Genomic DNA, 17,679 nt, shown 5'->3' with positions numbered 1-17,679 from the left:
ACGCAATTGACGTAAGTGGATTTGCGGTATGCTTGAGTCGCGGAAGAAAAGTGAGCGGTACATCTGTACTGCAAGACTCGTAATACCAGCGGGCATTAAAAAGCAGCGTTGGACATCTCAACGCTGCTTTTTAAGGCTAACGCAAGACTCGTAATCTAGGCGCAAGACTTTAATGGTGAGTTTCTGTTGAAACCCATTAGCTAAGTTGTTCTAATTGATTGTGATCTGTTCTCTTTGTTTAACCCTTACAAAGGGTTTAAATACATATGTAAATTCTTACTCAGCAGGACACAGCGGTTAGCCAGTCAAGAGTCATAAACACACCTCCCCCTCACCAATCATGACTATAACCTGCTTGGTAGCTGCAGTGCTTGTGGTTCCTGAGCAGAATTTGCCTAAGGGTTTATTTTCTTTACAGGAGTTAAACATGTAGAGCTCCATTACATATGCAGCGCCCCCTGCAAAATCCTCCGCCGCCAGTTTTTACGCGATTTTGGTATTACATATACAGCGTAGCATACAAGTTACGCGCGCATATTAAACCCACCGCTCGTAATTATTACTCCTATAGGCTAACATGGGACTACGTCGTAAATCGGTATCCAATATCCAGCGCAAGGCCTTACGTGGCGAAAATGGAGAAATCTTACTCCATTTTTACCTCGCCATAAAAGGCAGCCGTAGCAGGCCTTGCACTGAGTATGGGAGCACCGTAACTCCCGAAAATGCCTGCAAAAATAGACTAACACCTAACGCATGCGCAATGTCTATCTACCTGTCAACCGCAATCCCCCACTGCAATAACTAATAAAGTCTATTAACCCCTATATCAGCCATCAAACCCACACCGCAAGTAATAACTAAATTATTAACCCCTAAATCCGCCAACCCCAACATCGCAAACTACCTCTTAAAACTATTAACCCTTAATCCGCCATTAACCCACAACGCAATAAACCTATTGTATTAACCCCTAAACCGCCATAGCCCACATAGCCTATTAAATGTATTAACCCCTAATCTGCCGCCACCAACGTTGCCGCCACTATAATAAAGTTATTAACCCCTAACACTAACACTAACCCTAACACCCCCCTAACTTAAATATTATTTAAATAAATCTAAATAAAATTACTATTATTAACTAAATTATTCCTATTTAAAAATAAATACTTACCTATAAAATAAACCCTAAGATAGCTACAATATAATTAATAATTACATTGTAGCTATTTTAGGATTTATTTTTATTTTAAAGGCAACTTTGTATTTATTTTAACTAGGTACAATAGTTATTAAATAGTTATTAACTATTTAATAGCTACCTTGTTAAAATAAAGACAAATTTACCTGTAAAATAAATCCTAACCTAAGTTACAATTACACCTAACACTACACTATCATTAAATAAATTAAATTAACTACAATTACCTAAAATTAAATACAATTAAATTAAAAAAACTAAAGTACAAAAAAACAAACACTAAATTACAGAAAATAAAAAAATTACAAGAAGTTTAAACTAATTACACCTAATCTAAGCTCCCTAATAAAATAAAAAAGCCCCCCAAAATAATAAAATTCCCTACCCTATACTAAATTACAAATAGCCCTTTAAAGGGCTTTTTGCGGGGCATTGTCCCAAAGTAATCAGCTCTTTTACCTGTAAAAAATGAATTACAACCCCCCAACATTAAAACCCACCACCCACACACCCAAACTTATTCTAAAACCCACCCAATCCCCCCTTAAAAAAACCTAACACTAACCCCTTTAAGATCACCCTACCTTGAGCCGTCTTCACCCAGCCGGGCAGAAGTCTTCATCAAATCCGGGCAGAAGATTTAATCCAAGCGGCATCTTCTATCTTCTTCCATCTGACGAGGAGCGGCTCCATCTTGAAGACATCTGACTCGGAGCATCATCTTCGTTCGACGTCCAACTAAAGAATAAAGGTTCCTTTAAATGACGTCATCCAAGATGGCGTCCCTTCAATTCCGATTGGCTGATAGAATTCTATCAGCCAATAGGAATTAAGGTAGGAAAAATCATATTGGCTGATGCAATCAGCCAATAGGATTGAGCTTGCATTCTATTGACTGATTGGAACAGCCAATAGAATGCAAGGTCAATCCTATTGGCTGATTGGATCAGCCTATCAGATTGAACTTCAATCCGATTGACTGATTGGATCAGCCAATAGGATTTTTCCTACCTTAATTCCGATTGGCAGATAGAATTCTATCAGCCAATTGGAATTGAAGGGACGCCATCTTGGATGACGTCATTTAAAGGAACCTTCATTCTTCAGTTGGATGTCGAACGAGGAGGATGCTCCGCGTCGGATGTCTTCAAGATGGAGCTGCTCCTTGTCGGATGGAAGAAGATAGAAGATGCCGCTTGGATGAAGACTTCTGCCCGGCTGGAGGACCTCTTCTGTCTGGATTCAAGGAAGTCTTCTGCTTGGCTGGGTGAAGACGGCTCAAGGTAGGTTGATCTTCAAGGGGTTAGTGTTTGGTTTTTTTAAGGGGGGATTGGGTGGGTTTTAGAGTAAGTTTGGGTGTGTGGTTGGTGGGTTTTAATGTTGGGGGGATGTATTTCTTTTTTTATAGGTAAAAGAGCTGATTAATTTGGGGCAATGCCTCGCAAAAAGCCCTTTTACTTTTTTTACCCAAAAAAACATTTTACTTTTTCAGTATTGGGAGTTTTGCTTACGCTGTTGTGGATTAGATGTATGAGCCAATGAACATTTTTTTTAATAGTTTTTCTGGATTTTTTTTACTGGATTTTGATTAGCCATTAAATGGACATATAAATTATATACTCTAGTTCCTTACAAAATCCCTTAAAGGGACAGTATACTTTATTTTTTTTACCCTTTAATTTGTTTTAAATTATCCATTTTACCTGCTGGAGTGAATTAAATAGTTTTAAAATAGCTCATTTACCTTTATTTCACTATTTGAAATAGCTGCAGTATCCCTACCTATTCTAAAAGCATAGGCTATAGAAAAGCTGTGTAAAAATAGCCAGCAGAAGAAATTACACTCCTAGCGGGAGGTAGGAGAGATAAGTAGTACAATCTTGATTTTCTATTGTTCTCTCCTAGTACTGGGCTTTGGTATACAGATGGAGATAATATAAAGAAGATTGTGTGTGTACAAAAAGTGATAAAATAAGGAGATATGATTTCCCTGCAAGCTCAACCTATTTTGCTGGGCTGTGGTTTCAAAGAACTAAACCAGCTATTTCAAATAGAAAAATAAACCTAAAAAAACAATTTCTTATACATTTTATATTCTGCAGCTGGTATAACAAGTCATTGGAAATAAATATCAAGAGAGGGAAAATAAAACATAACATTAAGAGTTCATAAAGCTAATATCCAGTACATAATTAAAAGCAAAGCTCTTAATACTGCTAAAAGCAAAACAAAAAATCCATAGTGTTAAAAAAGGGGGAGGGGGGCTCTACAATTGTTTAAAAAATCATAATTTTTGCTATTGTTTAAAGGGAAGTCCAAATTAAACTGTCATGATTTATATAGGGCATGTAATTTTAAACAACTTTCTAATTTACTTTTATCATCAAATTAGCTTTGTTCTCTTGTTATTCTTAGTTAAAAGCTAAACCTAGGTAGGCTCATATGCTAATTTATAAACCCTTGGAGGCCACCTCTTCATAGCTAGAGGGCGTTAGTTTGGGTTTCATATAGATAACATTGTGCTCATGCACGTGAAGTTATTTAAGAGTCAGAACTAATTGCCTGAAATGCAAGTCTGTCAAAAGATCTGAGATAAGGAGGCAGTCATCAGAAGCTTAGATACAAGGTAATTACAGAGGTAAAAAGTATATTTCTATAACAGTGTTGGTTATGCAGAACTGGGGAATGGTAAATAAAGGGATTATCTTTATTTTTAAACGAGACCATTTTTAGGTGTTAATTAGTTTTTTTTCTGCAGACTATTTTGCAAGCTGAGACAGTGCTATAAATCCCATCTCTATTTATTCTATATGTAGAATACATTTATCTGAATCTATTCTGTTAGAAGTTTATTGTTAGAAAATTGATGTTAAGATGTTCTGAAGGTATTCTATAAACCCTAATTCTTTACGGTAATTCCCCCCGGCTGTGCTTTAGTGCTATCACATATTAAGCATGTCCTGTATATTATCTAACAAAGTCTCTTGTTCACATTCTAGTAAAAATCTTTAGCACGGTCTTCAACATCTCCACAAGTGCACAATAGGCCTCCGGGGGCTTATTTTTCATTCTTTAAGCTATCTTTCAGACTAACTACTTCTGTGTGAGGGTTGAAACGATCCTTGGGAAAATACTGAAAGCTCTTCCTATAAAGCTACAAGGGAGCTTATGACTGCTGTGTAAAAGTACTTAATAAAATGTGTATTTAGTTGTATGTTGCCACAGGGAGAAAAAAAAAATCAAGCGGAATAATCTGTTAAGTATTGTGTACAGTAAAGTCAGATTTTACAGAACCGACTGCATGATCCTAACCACCAAATAATCAGAAAACTCTTTGTTAAAGGATCTGTAAAGATATATTTTCTTTGATGTATCTAAAATGTATTTTTAAATGTATTTTTTTTAAATGGATGTTCATATATTGAAAAAAAAATGTGTCAATAAAACATGGGCTGTAACTTAAAGTGACACAAAACCCAATTTTTTTTCTTTCATGATTCAGATAGAGCATTTCATTTTAAATAACTTTACAATCGATTTCTATTATCTAATTTGTTTAGTTCTCTTTGTATCCTTTGTTGAAAAGTATACCTAGGTAGGCTCAGTAGTGCTTTGCCGTTTCTTCATCAAAGGATACCAAGTGATTGAAGCAAATTAGAATTAGAATAGAAGTAAATTGGAAAGTTGTTTAAAATTGTATGATCTATATTAATCATGAAAGAAAATATTTGGGTTTCATGTCCCTTTAAATTTCCTTTATCTAATTTTCTCTGTTGAGGCCAATTAGGGGCAGCTATAAATGTCTCAGAGAGTGTAAAAACCAATGACTGTGTGAAATATAGCAGTTTTAAAGGGTCACAAAGTAAATTTGTATATGCATCAGAAATTAAACCCTACATTGCAGAAGATATGAATGCAAAATAAATGTTTCAAATTAATTTAAAGGGACACTGAACCCAAATTTTACCTTTCTTGATTCAGATAGAGCATGAAATTTTAAGCAACTTACTAATTTACTCCTATTATCAAATTTTCTTCATTTTCTTGGTATCTTTATTTGAAATGCAAAAATGTAAGTTTAGATGCCGGCCCATTTTTGGTGAATAACCTGGGTTGTTCTTGCTGATTGGTTGATAAATTCATCCACCAATAAAAACGTGCTGTCCAGAGTACTGAACCCCAAAAAAGCTTAGATGCCTTCTTTTTCAAATAAAGATAGCAAGGGAACGAAGAAAAATTGATAATTGGAGTAAATTAGAAAGTTGCTTAAAATTGCATGCTCAATCTGAATCACGAAAGAAAAAAATTGAGTTCAGTGTCCTTTTAATGCAATTTTTTAAAAAAAAATTGTTTGGCATGCCCAAAACACACTCCTTAAAAAGCTCTTAAATATTTTTTTCTTACTTCCTTTGCTGTGGCCAATATGAAACATATAAATGTGCTTCTGTATTGATCAACCAATCACTTTGCAGCATGTAGAGGTGTCAATGTTCTCCATTCCATGGAATGCACTCCAGGCAAAATAAATAAAAGCAGGCAAACTAAATAATAAAAGTGCATTGCAAAGTTTGTTTGTTTTTAAATTATGCATAATGAAACATTATGGGCCAGATTACAAGTGGTATGCTATTTAGTGCGTTTGCCCTTGTGCAAACACAGGTTAGCATGCATATTACAAGTTGAAAGTAAAATGTTTGCTTGCCAGTGACTTCAGATATCACGACCGCGCTAACACATTTGCCCCATAGACTTTAATAGAGCGTTATGAAATAAACACACACAATAACTTAACACGCATTAGACCTGCAAAGTGCTCCATGGGCATTTCATTGGCCTGTATGAAATTGTCTCTCAAATCTAGCATAATTATCTTAACAGTTCTGCCCTACATTCGTAAAAGGCGGCAAACTTTTATCAAAATACTCAAAACGGAAATGATTTCGTAAGCAAAACCTATGTATATAAAAATATGAGAATTTAAAGGGACACTCAAGTCAAAATAAACTTTTATGAATTCAGACAGAGCATGCAGTTTTAAAACACTTTCCAATTTACTTCCATTATCACATTTTGCGGTCTTTATATATTCACATTTTTTGGGGTACATAATCCGACTGAGCGTGTGCACAAGCTCACAGGATATACATATACTAGTCTGTGATTGGCTGATTTCTGTCACATACACGGGGGGGGTGGAAAATAAGAAGAAATAAACATTTGTCTGAAAAAAAATCTACTGCTTATTAGAAATTCAGAGTATGTGTTATTGCATTGTCTTTTTATTATGCACTTGTTAATTATGCAATTCTACTGCATTGAGTGTTCCTTTAAGGGATAGTGCTTGTAAACTGTTGATCACTGTGCCCTTAGACTTTACACAAGGTCTTCAGTCATGCTAACCTGATGAGCACAAATTTATTCTGCACTCGAGCAAACGCATTGTAATATGCGCGCAAGTTTGTTATTGCTTATATATTGGTTATTGCAACTCGCACAAACAATAACAAGTCACATGTAATCTAGCCCTATATAGAGAATGCAGCAAACAGACAAAAAAACACAGCGATCCTCAAAACCTTCTTCTTCTTTATTTAAACATAGCGAAACATCAGAACTTAAAAACATTGCTGAAATGGTATGTCAGGACAAGGCACCAATCGGCCCTACACGTTTCAGCTGCTCCTGCCTTAATCATAGACATAATTGGCTAACGTATCCTCTGCCTTATATACACACTACCTTTATCCCATTGGATAAAATTGACATACCTTTTAAAATTTAACCATTCGAGGTACATTTGATAACAACTGATAAATTCAGCTTAGCAAAACAAAAACAATATATGTGATTGGTTAACATATTCACCTGATTGGTTGGCAATATGTACCCAAAGAATAGGATTATTTGCAATGACTTAAATAGTCTGATTTAATAATTTCCAATTAATAACAATGTATTTTTTTTTTTTTTTTGCCATAATGCCAATCAATCAATCTAAAGGTTATTTACTCCTTACATTAGTTTATGGATCTAAATCACAATAACCAAATATTGATCTTGAGCTAAACCTACTACCACTATTAAAGCTATTATCCCGCTAAAATTTAAAGCAGAGCTCTGTGACCACAGCGAGTAGCATAAATATGGCTGAATTATCTCACTCTGTACAAATGTTAATTTTAATTTTAAGTAGCTTGTACTTCAGTAAGATAAAGCACTAGGTTAAAACTTGTGTTTTGGTGTTTATATATATACTAAAGAGCATATGCTTAATTACAGCTGCTAAATATAAGCTAATGGTTCTCAAATTTTCATCTGTGTTTAAAGGACAATATACAGCAGGATAGAGCAGAGGGGATATATATACGACCCATGTTATGCTCATTAATCATTGACCTGGTTCATAAATTGTTTTGACCAATTCTGTGTAGGTGGTCGTACCCCAAAGGATGGTCAATAGTACAACTATATAGAGAATGACTTTTGAGTATAATGTCCCCTTTACCCTTTTTTTTTGTGCAATAAATTATTTTATTATGTTTACATAATGCTTTTATATTCACAACAGGAATTTCTACCGTTTACTATGCCCTTAGCATAAATGTTTTTGTGCATTAACCTCTCAGGTGCCATTGAGAACTGAAAGCATTTTTTTTAAAATTACAGCCCACTATCATAGTCAAAGGGTTATATTTATGATTGTGCAAGCGATATTGCGGATCATGTCCACTGCACATCGATAAATGCTGACAGCATATGCTCTCTGCATTTATCATTGCACCAGCAGTGCAATGCCGCCCCCTGCAGATTTGCGGCCGCTAGCAGGGGTGTCACTCAACCTGATCGTATTCGATCTGGTTGATTTATAGCGATTTCTGTCCGCAGCCTCAGAGCAGGTGGACAGGTTATAGACCGCTACTTCATAATTTCTGTTTCCGGCGAGCCTTCACGGGCATCAAGCTAAACACGGAGCTTGATAAATATGCCTCCATGTGTTAATCCAATCGCTGGCATTATACATAACATTTTTAATATTTTCCATAGCTCTGTAAGAATATGTTGTAGCATTCCTTTTTTTTTTTTTTTTAAATTGTTCTGTTTCGGCTAATGCTTTGAAAATTGTGCAATGTGTTCCTACATTTACAAAAGCAGGTAACTTTATGTATCATTCTGTGATGTGCTTAATTTCTATTTTAATGCTCTATTAAGATTTTATCCTACAATATGTCTACAGATTGTTGTACTTAAAAAGAAGTGCTTCATTGTAGAATCTTTATAAAACATTATGTGATTATAGCCTGTGCTATAATATAATATTGTAGTATTTCTTATAAAAGTGGTAATTTCAAAGTGTATTACTGCATATATATTTTTATAAAATATAGAAAAAGCATGTTCCTATCATGACACAAAGGCAGGAGTTGTTCTAGCCAACCAATAAGTATTAGTAGGAACTTCTACTGCTGTTTTTAATTTTAAAGGGATAGTCAACACTAAAATTGTTAAAATGATAGATAACACCTGTATTACCCATTCCCCAGCTTTTGCACAACCAAAATTATTGTATTAATATACTTTATAACATTTAAACCTCTACATTTATGCCTCTTTGTAAGCCACTAAAGACAGCCTCTTATCAAATGAGTTTTTATTTGCTTTTCACAACAGGAGACTGCTAGTTCATGTAGGTCATATAGATAACATTGTGCTCACAACCGTGGGTTGTGCACAGCACAGCACTAATTGGCAAAAATGCAAGTTAATAGATAATAAATAGTCATGTGATCAGGGGGCTGTCAGAAGAGGCTTCGATACAAGGTAATCACAGAGGTAAAAAGTGTATTAATATAAATGTGTTAGTTATGTAAAACTGGGGAATGGGGAATAAAGGGATTATCTATCTTTTTAAACAATAAACATTTTGACTGTCCCTTTAATTTAATTACACAACCACACACTAACATTATACTGATTGCACATTGATCTGTCATTTGAAAGAGGCCACCAATTTGTTTTTAAGAAGTCAAAGTTGATAAAATAGAAACTCTCCTCAAACAGTGATTTATGATGGTTTGGAATACTAATGTCAAATTGAGTCCATATTAATTTCTGTGGTAGTTAATGCTGAGTAAAGATACTGGATAACTACACAATAACTACATTTTGTATGGATTGGAATAGAGTCCCATATGAAAAAGCCAGTGAAAAACCATGCAAAGCAGTTCACATATCCTATCTCATAGAATAGAATACACCATTATTTGAAATTTGTATATTGTTACTAGGAGTATAAATTCATAAATGGCCATACTTGAAAATATAAACAAAGTGTGTTACAAAATACTGAAACATCTATCATACATCATTGATCGATCGATCTATCTGTCTATCTATCTGTCTATCGCTCTATCTATCTATCTGTCTATCTATCTATCTATCTATCTATCATCTATCTATCATCTATCTAGCTATCTGGTCTATCGATCTAAATATCTTTTTTATCTATCTATCTATCTATCTATCTATCTATCTATCTATCTATCTATCTGTCTATCTATCTGTCTATCGCTCTATCTATCTATCTATCACCTATCTAGCTACCTGGTCTATTGATCTAAATATCTATATATCACTCTATTACTCGCTCTATCTATCTATCTATCTATCTATCTATCTATCATCTATCAATCAATCATTTTATCTATCTATCTATCTATCTATCTATCATCTATCTATCTATCTATCTGGTCTATCATATATCTATCCTATCTATCTTGCTATCTGGTCTATCTATCTATCTATCTATCTATCTATCTATCTATCTATCTATCTATCTATCTATCTATCTATCTATCTATCTATCGATCTCTATCGGTCAATATATCATCTATCTATAATATATCAATCTATCTTTAATTGTCTTGTCTTCTTTTACCAACAAGTACTGATTTTTCAACATTCATATTTTCTTTTGCATTGGTTCTGTATTTTTTGCATTACACCCAACATTTATTTTATGGAGTAAATCTAATCTCAGTAATAACGTCATGATTTCAACACAGGCACAGTAATAATTTCTTATGTTCCAGGAATAATAATATTTCTGATTATTGTTTCATTTTTTTCACATAATCGTTATCTATCAATCTTTATTTTAGTTCCACATCCTCAGAAGCAGTTGGCCTACAACACCTCAAAAGCCGGAGTGGTTAAATTAACCCAGACTCTGGGCACAGAATGGATCGACAGAGGAGTAAGAGTCAACTGTATTTCACCGTAAGTTTGATACATTTCAATATTTTAGTAAGCCTAAAGGTACATGAAATACTGTGATTGTAATATGAAATATTTAATTCTGTATACTAAAATAACTTTGGCCTTAACAGATAAGGTACCACAAAACAATGGATATGTTGCTAATAAAATGACAGTGACTAACTAACTAGCCTTGTCATCTCCATTAAAGTTCTGATTGGCTCCTCCAAATAAAGCAAGTGGTGGAGAGATTTTGGCTATTGGAAAGCCAATGCAACGAACCAGATGTTAAAGCATTCAAAAATGTCCCAAGACAGCGTAAAACAAAATCTTGTGATTGCAAGGTAGATGATATGTTCCTTTAACCCTTTGAGTGCTAATGACGGCTCTGAGCCGTCACAGAGTTTCCCACTCTGGTGCTAATGACGGCTCAGAGCTGTCACTAGCACTCTCCCACCTTGAGGGAGATCTGGGGGCTCCCACCCGATCCTACCCGGCAATCGTGCCTGTAGAGTGACAGGCATCGCCGGGGCTTCCCGTTTTGCGTGGTGACATCACGCGCAATCACGTCAACTCATGACGTCACCGTGCAACTTTATTTATACTTAACAATGTTAAGTATAGGAGCAGGGGGCATGCTGCTTAGAAACCTGTATCTCAGGCATCTAAGCAACTACAGACCCCCAAGACCACCATTGGAAAGGTAATCAACTAACCTTTCTAACAGTGTAAGTATTGGGGGTCTTGAAAAAAAAAAAGTTTTAAAAAAATTGTTCAAATAGTAAAAAAATAAAAAAAAACATTAAAAGATCTTAGCACCCAGGTGGGAACGTCCTTAGCACTCAAAGGGTTAATGCCTTTGGCCTTTTTTTTTAGCTTTACCACATTAGTTTTTTCATATACGCTTCTCAATTGTTGACTCATGAATTAATAGATATTTTTATGTTTATATGTTCATTTATATATATCTATATATTTATTTTTACTTATTTATATATATTTATTTTATATATATATATATATATATATATATATATATATATATATATATATAAGAACCAGATTTTTCTGAAACTAGGGTGAAATTGATTACAGCAAACACATCATAATAATAATGTGATAATGGGCATATATGCAAAAATACAAATTAGTCCCAGGCTTATGGTGGCAAAGGTGAAGGGAAAGAAATAAAATCAAGTCTTTTGATATCTTTTGATATTACTATTGGAAGAATAACATTCAAAATGTGGTCCAATAGATTTATGGTTAGGGTTACCTTAGGTTAGAGTTAGGTTTAAACTTACAGATGGGGTGTTAGAACTTTAGTTCAGATTTAGTTTTAAACTTATGGTTAGTGGTTTAAGTTAGATCTGTGTCTACCAGTAAGGTTAAAGTTACATAAAGAGGGTGGCGCCGCGGCTAGACTATGGCTTATAGTTTGGGTTTAGAAATTGTTTATAAATAGGATTAGAATTGGATTTGGGGTATGTGATTGGGTTAGGTATGATTGCAATTTTGAAAACTGGATTTCTTAATCTTGATTCTTTTTGAGACTTACATTTTGAATGTCACCATTCTGAATGACCTTGTGATATTAAACTGTGACATTATAATATGCAAAAATAAATATATTGATACAGAATGGAATATAATTTTGATTTTTCTTTGTATTTTTTTCTTCTAAAACAGAGTAGGAAACAAAAGGAAAAAAAAATAATGGAAAGGAAGATGAAGTCGATATAAGAATGAGGCTATATGGAGCCTGAAACCTAACTACACTATGGGGCAGATTTAACAAGGGCCGAATGGCCCTGAATGTAAACAGGAGTTAAAAAGCAGTGGTCTTCAGACCACTGCTCCTTAACTCGTACGCCTCCTCTGAGGTGGCGGACATCAATCTGCCCGATCGCATGCAATCGGGTTGATTGACACCCCCTATTAGCGTGAATCTGTAGGGGCGGCATTGCAAAAGTGACTCACCAGAACTGCTTGTGCAATGATAAATGCCGACAGCATATGCTGTTGTCATTTATCGATGTGCGGCAGACATGATGTCCGCTTGCACTTTGTTAAATCGGCCCCTATGTGACAACATTTTTACATGGTTTTAATTTGATAGGAATATGGAAGTCATTTTAGTTTTTAACTTCCATACTCTTAAGAACATACTGAAACGACTTTACATTTTCTTTTTAATTCTGTCATCATTTAAAAATGTATCTTCCATACAGTGAGCTAGATTACGAGTGAAGCACTAACAAGCGACAAGGGGTTTATTGTGGCTCTTTGTGTGTGTTGGAAGTAGCGCGTGCATTACAGTTTGAAAGTAAACGCGTTTACTTGAGCACAATTTAACATAATGCACATCGGGATAGTGTGACTTCAGAGCCCTGGTTAACTGTTACACTCGACTACAAAGTAGAAAAATACATTTAAAAGTCCAGTTGCAATCACCACTTTTGGTGGTGGACAGACTAAATAATCTTAAAACACTCTGGCCCAAAAGCTGCATTCACAGCTTCATAAATGGAACCCATTTGTCTTGAGCTAAGCCCCCCATCCCCAACCACACACACATTTGTTTCTAGTTTTGCCACTGAACAGTGTATTTTATTACCACCAACAGTATTGTTTGTCTGCACTTATTGAATTATGGGATTAGAAATACATATCTGTAGTCACACAGTTATTGCTTTTGTATGATATCTTGTTTTTTTGGGGCTGCTCACTTGATTTGTGCCTATTTGTGCACTGATTAAACCAGTTTTGTACACTGTGTAGAATAATACACCCATACAACTACAGATGCAATGGTTATCTGCACAGTCTAAATTCTATGCTTCCAAATATGTGCGGGGCATCCCATGAGCTTAGCCTTTTTATCACCTTTTGTACTTGTGTTTAACGCTGACTGATTTAATAAAATGCATCTTTACTTTTTGCTAGATATTGCTGTGTGTGCTAACTTTAAGTACCCTTCTTTATTTTTTTGCATTACTTTAAGTTGTATTTGCTCACTCAACTAAATATAATATCCCTTAATAATAGGAGGAAATGCTCCCAAAATACATTTTGCGTAAGTTATAAATACATTGTCCAGTGATTTATCTGAGATTCCTCCCCAAGCTGAAGCCTTATCATGGATCATAACTCCATTTTATTGATAATGCAATAGGATAATTACTGCACACAATAAACCTAAAGTGTTTATGGCCTAATAGGAATTGTAGTTGAAATAAGCAGTGCCTACAAAACAAGCTTTTGTGTCCAGTCTAGGACAAATTCAATACTGAGATTCAAACAATTAATTTTACTGTATTTTTTTTATACGGATAGTGAAGTAAAAATACATTTGTTTCTAAATTGTATTAACAAGGACTATTTACTTAAAATGGGTTGACGATTTTTTTTTTATGTTTGCATATCTCTCTATGGTAAAGGGATATAGGTAGAGACTTTGGCCCCTAGTTATCAAGCCGTCAACCGCAAATATGCTGGAATTCCGCAGCGTATTTGTGGCAAGGCTGATTCGCCTTAGTTATCAAGCCCTACACACCGGCAAAAGTAGAATTTAGTGACGTAAGCTTCGATCCGCCGGACTCAGTCCGACACAGATCGATTCTTACGTCACTCCAGATGTTCCGAACACAAGTTCGTCACAATCTGACTACTTTTGCTAGTTATCAAAAAAACTAGCAGGTACGCTCTGCACTTTTCCGGCCCAGCGTACCTGGTTTTCAATCCGCCGCCCTGGAGGTGGCGGATCCCATAGGAATCAATGGGAGTCTGACCATAGAGAAAGTTCATGTTCGCTGCTGCCCGACATCCCATTGATTCCTATGGGAAGTGTGTACACCTAAAACCCTAACATGTACCCTGAGACTAAACACCCCTAATCTGCCCCCCTACACTATCGCCACCTACATTAAACATGCTAACCCCTAAACCACCGCTCCCGGAGCCCACCGCCACCTACATAATACCTATTAACCCCTATCCTGCCCCCCCTATACCGCTGCCACCTATAATAAATTTATTAACCCCTATCCTGTGAATCCCGGACACCGCCGCAACGAAATAAATTGTTTAACCCCTAAACCGCCGCTCCCGGACCCCGCCACCACCTACATAATACCTATTAACCCCTATCCTGCCCCCCCTATACCGCCGCCACCTATAATAAATTTATTAACCCCTATTCTGCGGTTTCCGGACCCCGCCGCAACTAAATAAATTGTTTAACTCCTAAACCACCGCTCCTGGACCCCGCCGCAACCTATATTAAACTTATTAACCCCTAATCTGACCCCCCCCCCCTACACTGTCGCCACCTATAATAAATTTATCAACCGCTATCCTGCCCCCCCTACACCGCCGCAACCTATAATAAAATTATTAACCCCTAAACCTAAGTCTAACACTAACCCTAACACCCCCCTATCTTAAATATTAATTAAATACATCTAAATAAATATAACTCTTATTAAATTAATTATTCCTATTTAAAACTAAATACGTACCTATAAAATAAACCCTAATATAGCTACAATATTACTAATAATTATATTGTAGCTATTTTAGGATTTATTTTTATTTTACAGGCAAATTTAAATTTATTTTAACTAGGTACAATAGCTATTAATAGTTATTAACTATTTAATAGCTACCTAGATAAAATAAAGACAAATTTACCTGTAAAATAAAAACTAACCTAAGTTTCAATTACACCTAACACTACACTATTATTAAATAAATTATTCCTATTCAAAACTAAATACTTACCTGTAAAATAAACCCTTAGATAGCTACAATGTAATTAATAATTACATTTGAGCTATCTTAGGATTTATATTTATTTTACAGGTAACTTTGTATTTATTTTAACTAGGTACAATAGTTATTAAATAGTTAATAACTATTTAATAAATACCTAGCTAAAAGAAATACAAAATTACCTGTAAAATAAATCCTAACCTAAGTTACAATTAAACCTAACACTACACTATCATTAAATAAATTAAATTAATTAACTACAAGTAGCTACAATTAAATACAATGAAATAAACTAACTAAAGTACAAAAAATAAAAAAAACTAAGTTAAAAAAATAAAAAAATTACAAGATTTTTAAGCTAATTACACCTAATCTAAGCCCCATAATAAAATAACAAAGCCCCCCAAAATAAAAAAATATCTACCCTCTTCTAAAGTAAAAAAGTTAACAGCTCTATTACCTTGCCAGCCCTTAAAAGGGCCTTTTGCGGGGCATGCCCCAAAGTAAACAGCTCTTTTGCATGTAAAAATAAAATACAACCCCCCCAACATTAAAACCCACCACCCACATACCCCTACTCTAACCCACCCAACCCCCCTTAAAAAACCTAACACTAACCCCCTGAAGATCATCCTACCTTTAGCCGTCTTCAGCCAGCCGACCACCGATGGAACAGAAGAGGACATCCACAGTGGACGAAGTCTTCATCCAAGGGGCACTGAAGAGGTCTTCCATCCTATAGAAGTCTTCATCCAGGCGGCGTCTTCAATCTTCATCCATCCGGAGCAGAACCATCTTCATAGCAGCCGACGCGGAGCCATCTTCATCCACCGACGCCTACTCGCCGAATGAATATTCCTTTAAGTGACGTCATCCAAGATGGCTTCCCTCGAATTCCGATTGGCTGATAGGATTCTATCAGCCAATCGGAATTAAGGTAGGAAAAATCTGATTGGCTGATCCAATCAGCCAATCAGATTGAGCTTGCATTCTATTGGCTGATCGGAACAGCCAATAGAATGCGAGCTCAATCTGATTGGCTGATTGGATTAGCCAATCGGATTGAACTTGAATCTGATTGGCTGATTGGATCAGCCAATCAGATTTTTCCTACCATAATTCCAATTGGCTGATAGAATCCTATCAGCCAATCGGAATTAGAGGGACGCCATCTTGGATGATGTCACTTAAAGGAATATTCATTCGGCGAGTAGGCGTCGGTGGATGAAAATAGCTCTGCGTCGGCTGCTTTGAAGATGGCTCTGCTCCGCTCCGGATGGATGAAGATTGAAGACGCCGCCTGGGTGAAGACTTCTATCGGATGGAAGACCTCTTCAGCGCCCCTTGGATGAAGACTTCGGCCGCTGTGGATGTCCTCTTCTGTTCCATCAGTGGTCGGCTGGCTGAAGATGGCTAAAGGTATGATGATCTTCAGGGGGTTAGTGTTAGGTTTTTTTAAGGGGAGGTTGGGTGGGTTAGAGTAGGGGTATGTGGGTGGTGGGTTTTAATGTTGGGGGGTTGTATTTTATTTTTACATGCAAAAGAGCTGTTTACTTTGGGGCATGTCCCGCAAAAGGCCCTTTTAAGGGCTGGTAAGGTAATAGAGCTGTTAACTTTTTAATTTAGAATAGGGTAGGGCATTTTTTTATTTTGGGGGGCTTTGTTATTTTATTAGGGGGCTTAGATTAGGTGTAATTAGCTTAAAAATCTTGTAATTTTTTTATTTTTTGTAACTTAGTTTTTTATTTTTTTTACTTTAGTTAGTTTATTTCATTGTATTTAATTGTAGCTACTTGTAGTTAATTAATTTAATTTATTTAATGATAGTGTAGTGTTAGGTTTAATTGTAACTTAGGTTAGGATTTATTTTACAAGTAATTTTGTATTTCTTTTAGCTAGGTAGTTATTAAATAGTTATTAACTATGTAATAACTATTGTACCAAGTTAAAATAAATACAAAGTTACCTGTAAAATAAATATAAATCCTAAAATAGCTACAATGTAATTATTAATTACATTGTAGCTATCTTAGGGTTTATTTTACAGGTAAGTATTTAGTTTTAAATAGGAATAATTTATTTAATGATAGTGTAGTGTTAGGTGTAATTGAAACTTAGGTTAGTTTTTATTTTACAGGTAAATTTGTCTTTATTTTATATAGGTAGCTATTAAATAGTTAATAACTATTTAATAGCTATTGTACCTAGTTAAAATAAATTTAAATTTGCCTGTAAAATAAAAATAAATCCTAAAATAGCTACAATATAATTATTAGTAATATTGTAGCTATATTAGGGTTTATTTTATAGGTAAGTATTTAGTTTTAAATAGGAATAATTAATTTAATAAGAGTTATATTTATTTAGATGTATTTAATTAATATTTAAGATAGGGGGGTGTTAGGGTTAGGGTTAGACTTAGGTTTAGGGGTTAATAATTTTATTAT

At 35.1% G+C, this 17,679-nt stretch overlaps 1 protein-coding gene across 1 annotated transcript in view; it reads left to right on the top strand.

The window, feature by feature from the left end:
• The window catches only part of LOC128636351 (uncharacterized), a 126,291-nt gene that overhangs the window by 84,069 nt on the left and 24,543 nt on the right, over positions 1 to 17,679 (top strand). Inside the window, 1 exon segment of the mRNA XM_053689377.1 lies at positions 10,363 to 10,480. Within this exon segment, the coding sequence (XP_053545352.1) occupies positions 10,363 to 10,480 (118 nt within the window).

Source organism: Bombina bombina, chromosome 7, assembly GCF_027579735.1.
Source record: "Bombina bombina isolate aBomBom1 chromosome 7, aBomBom1.pri, whole genome shotgun sequence".
Classification (NCBI taxonomy): Eukaryota; Metazoa; Chordata; class Amphibia; order Anura; family Bombinatoridae; genus Bombina; species Bombina bombina.
This window is presented reverse-complemented; position numbering and strand designations above follow the sequence as displayed.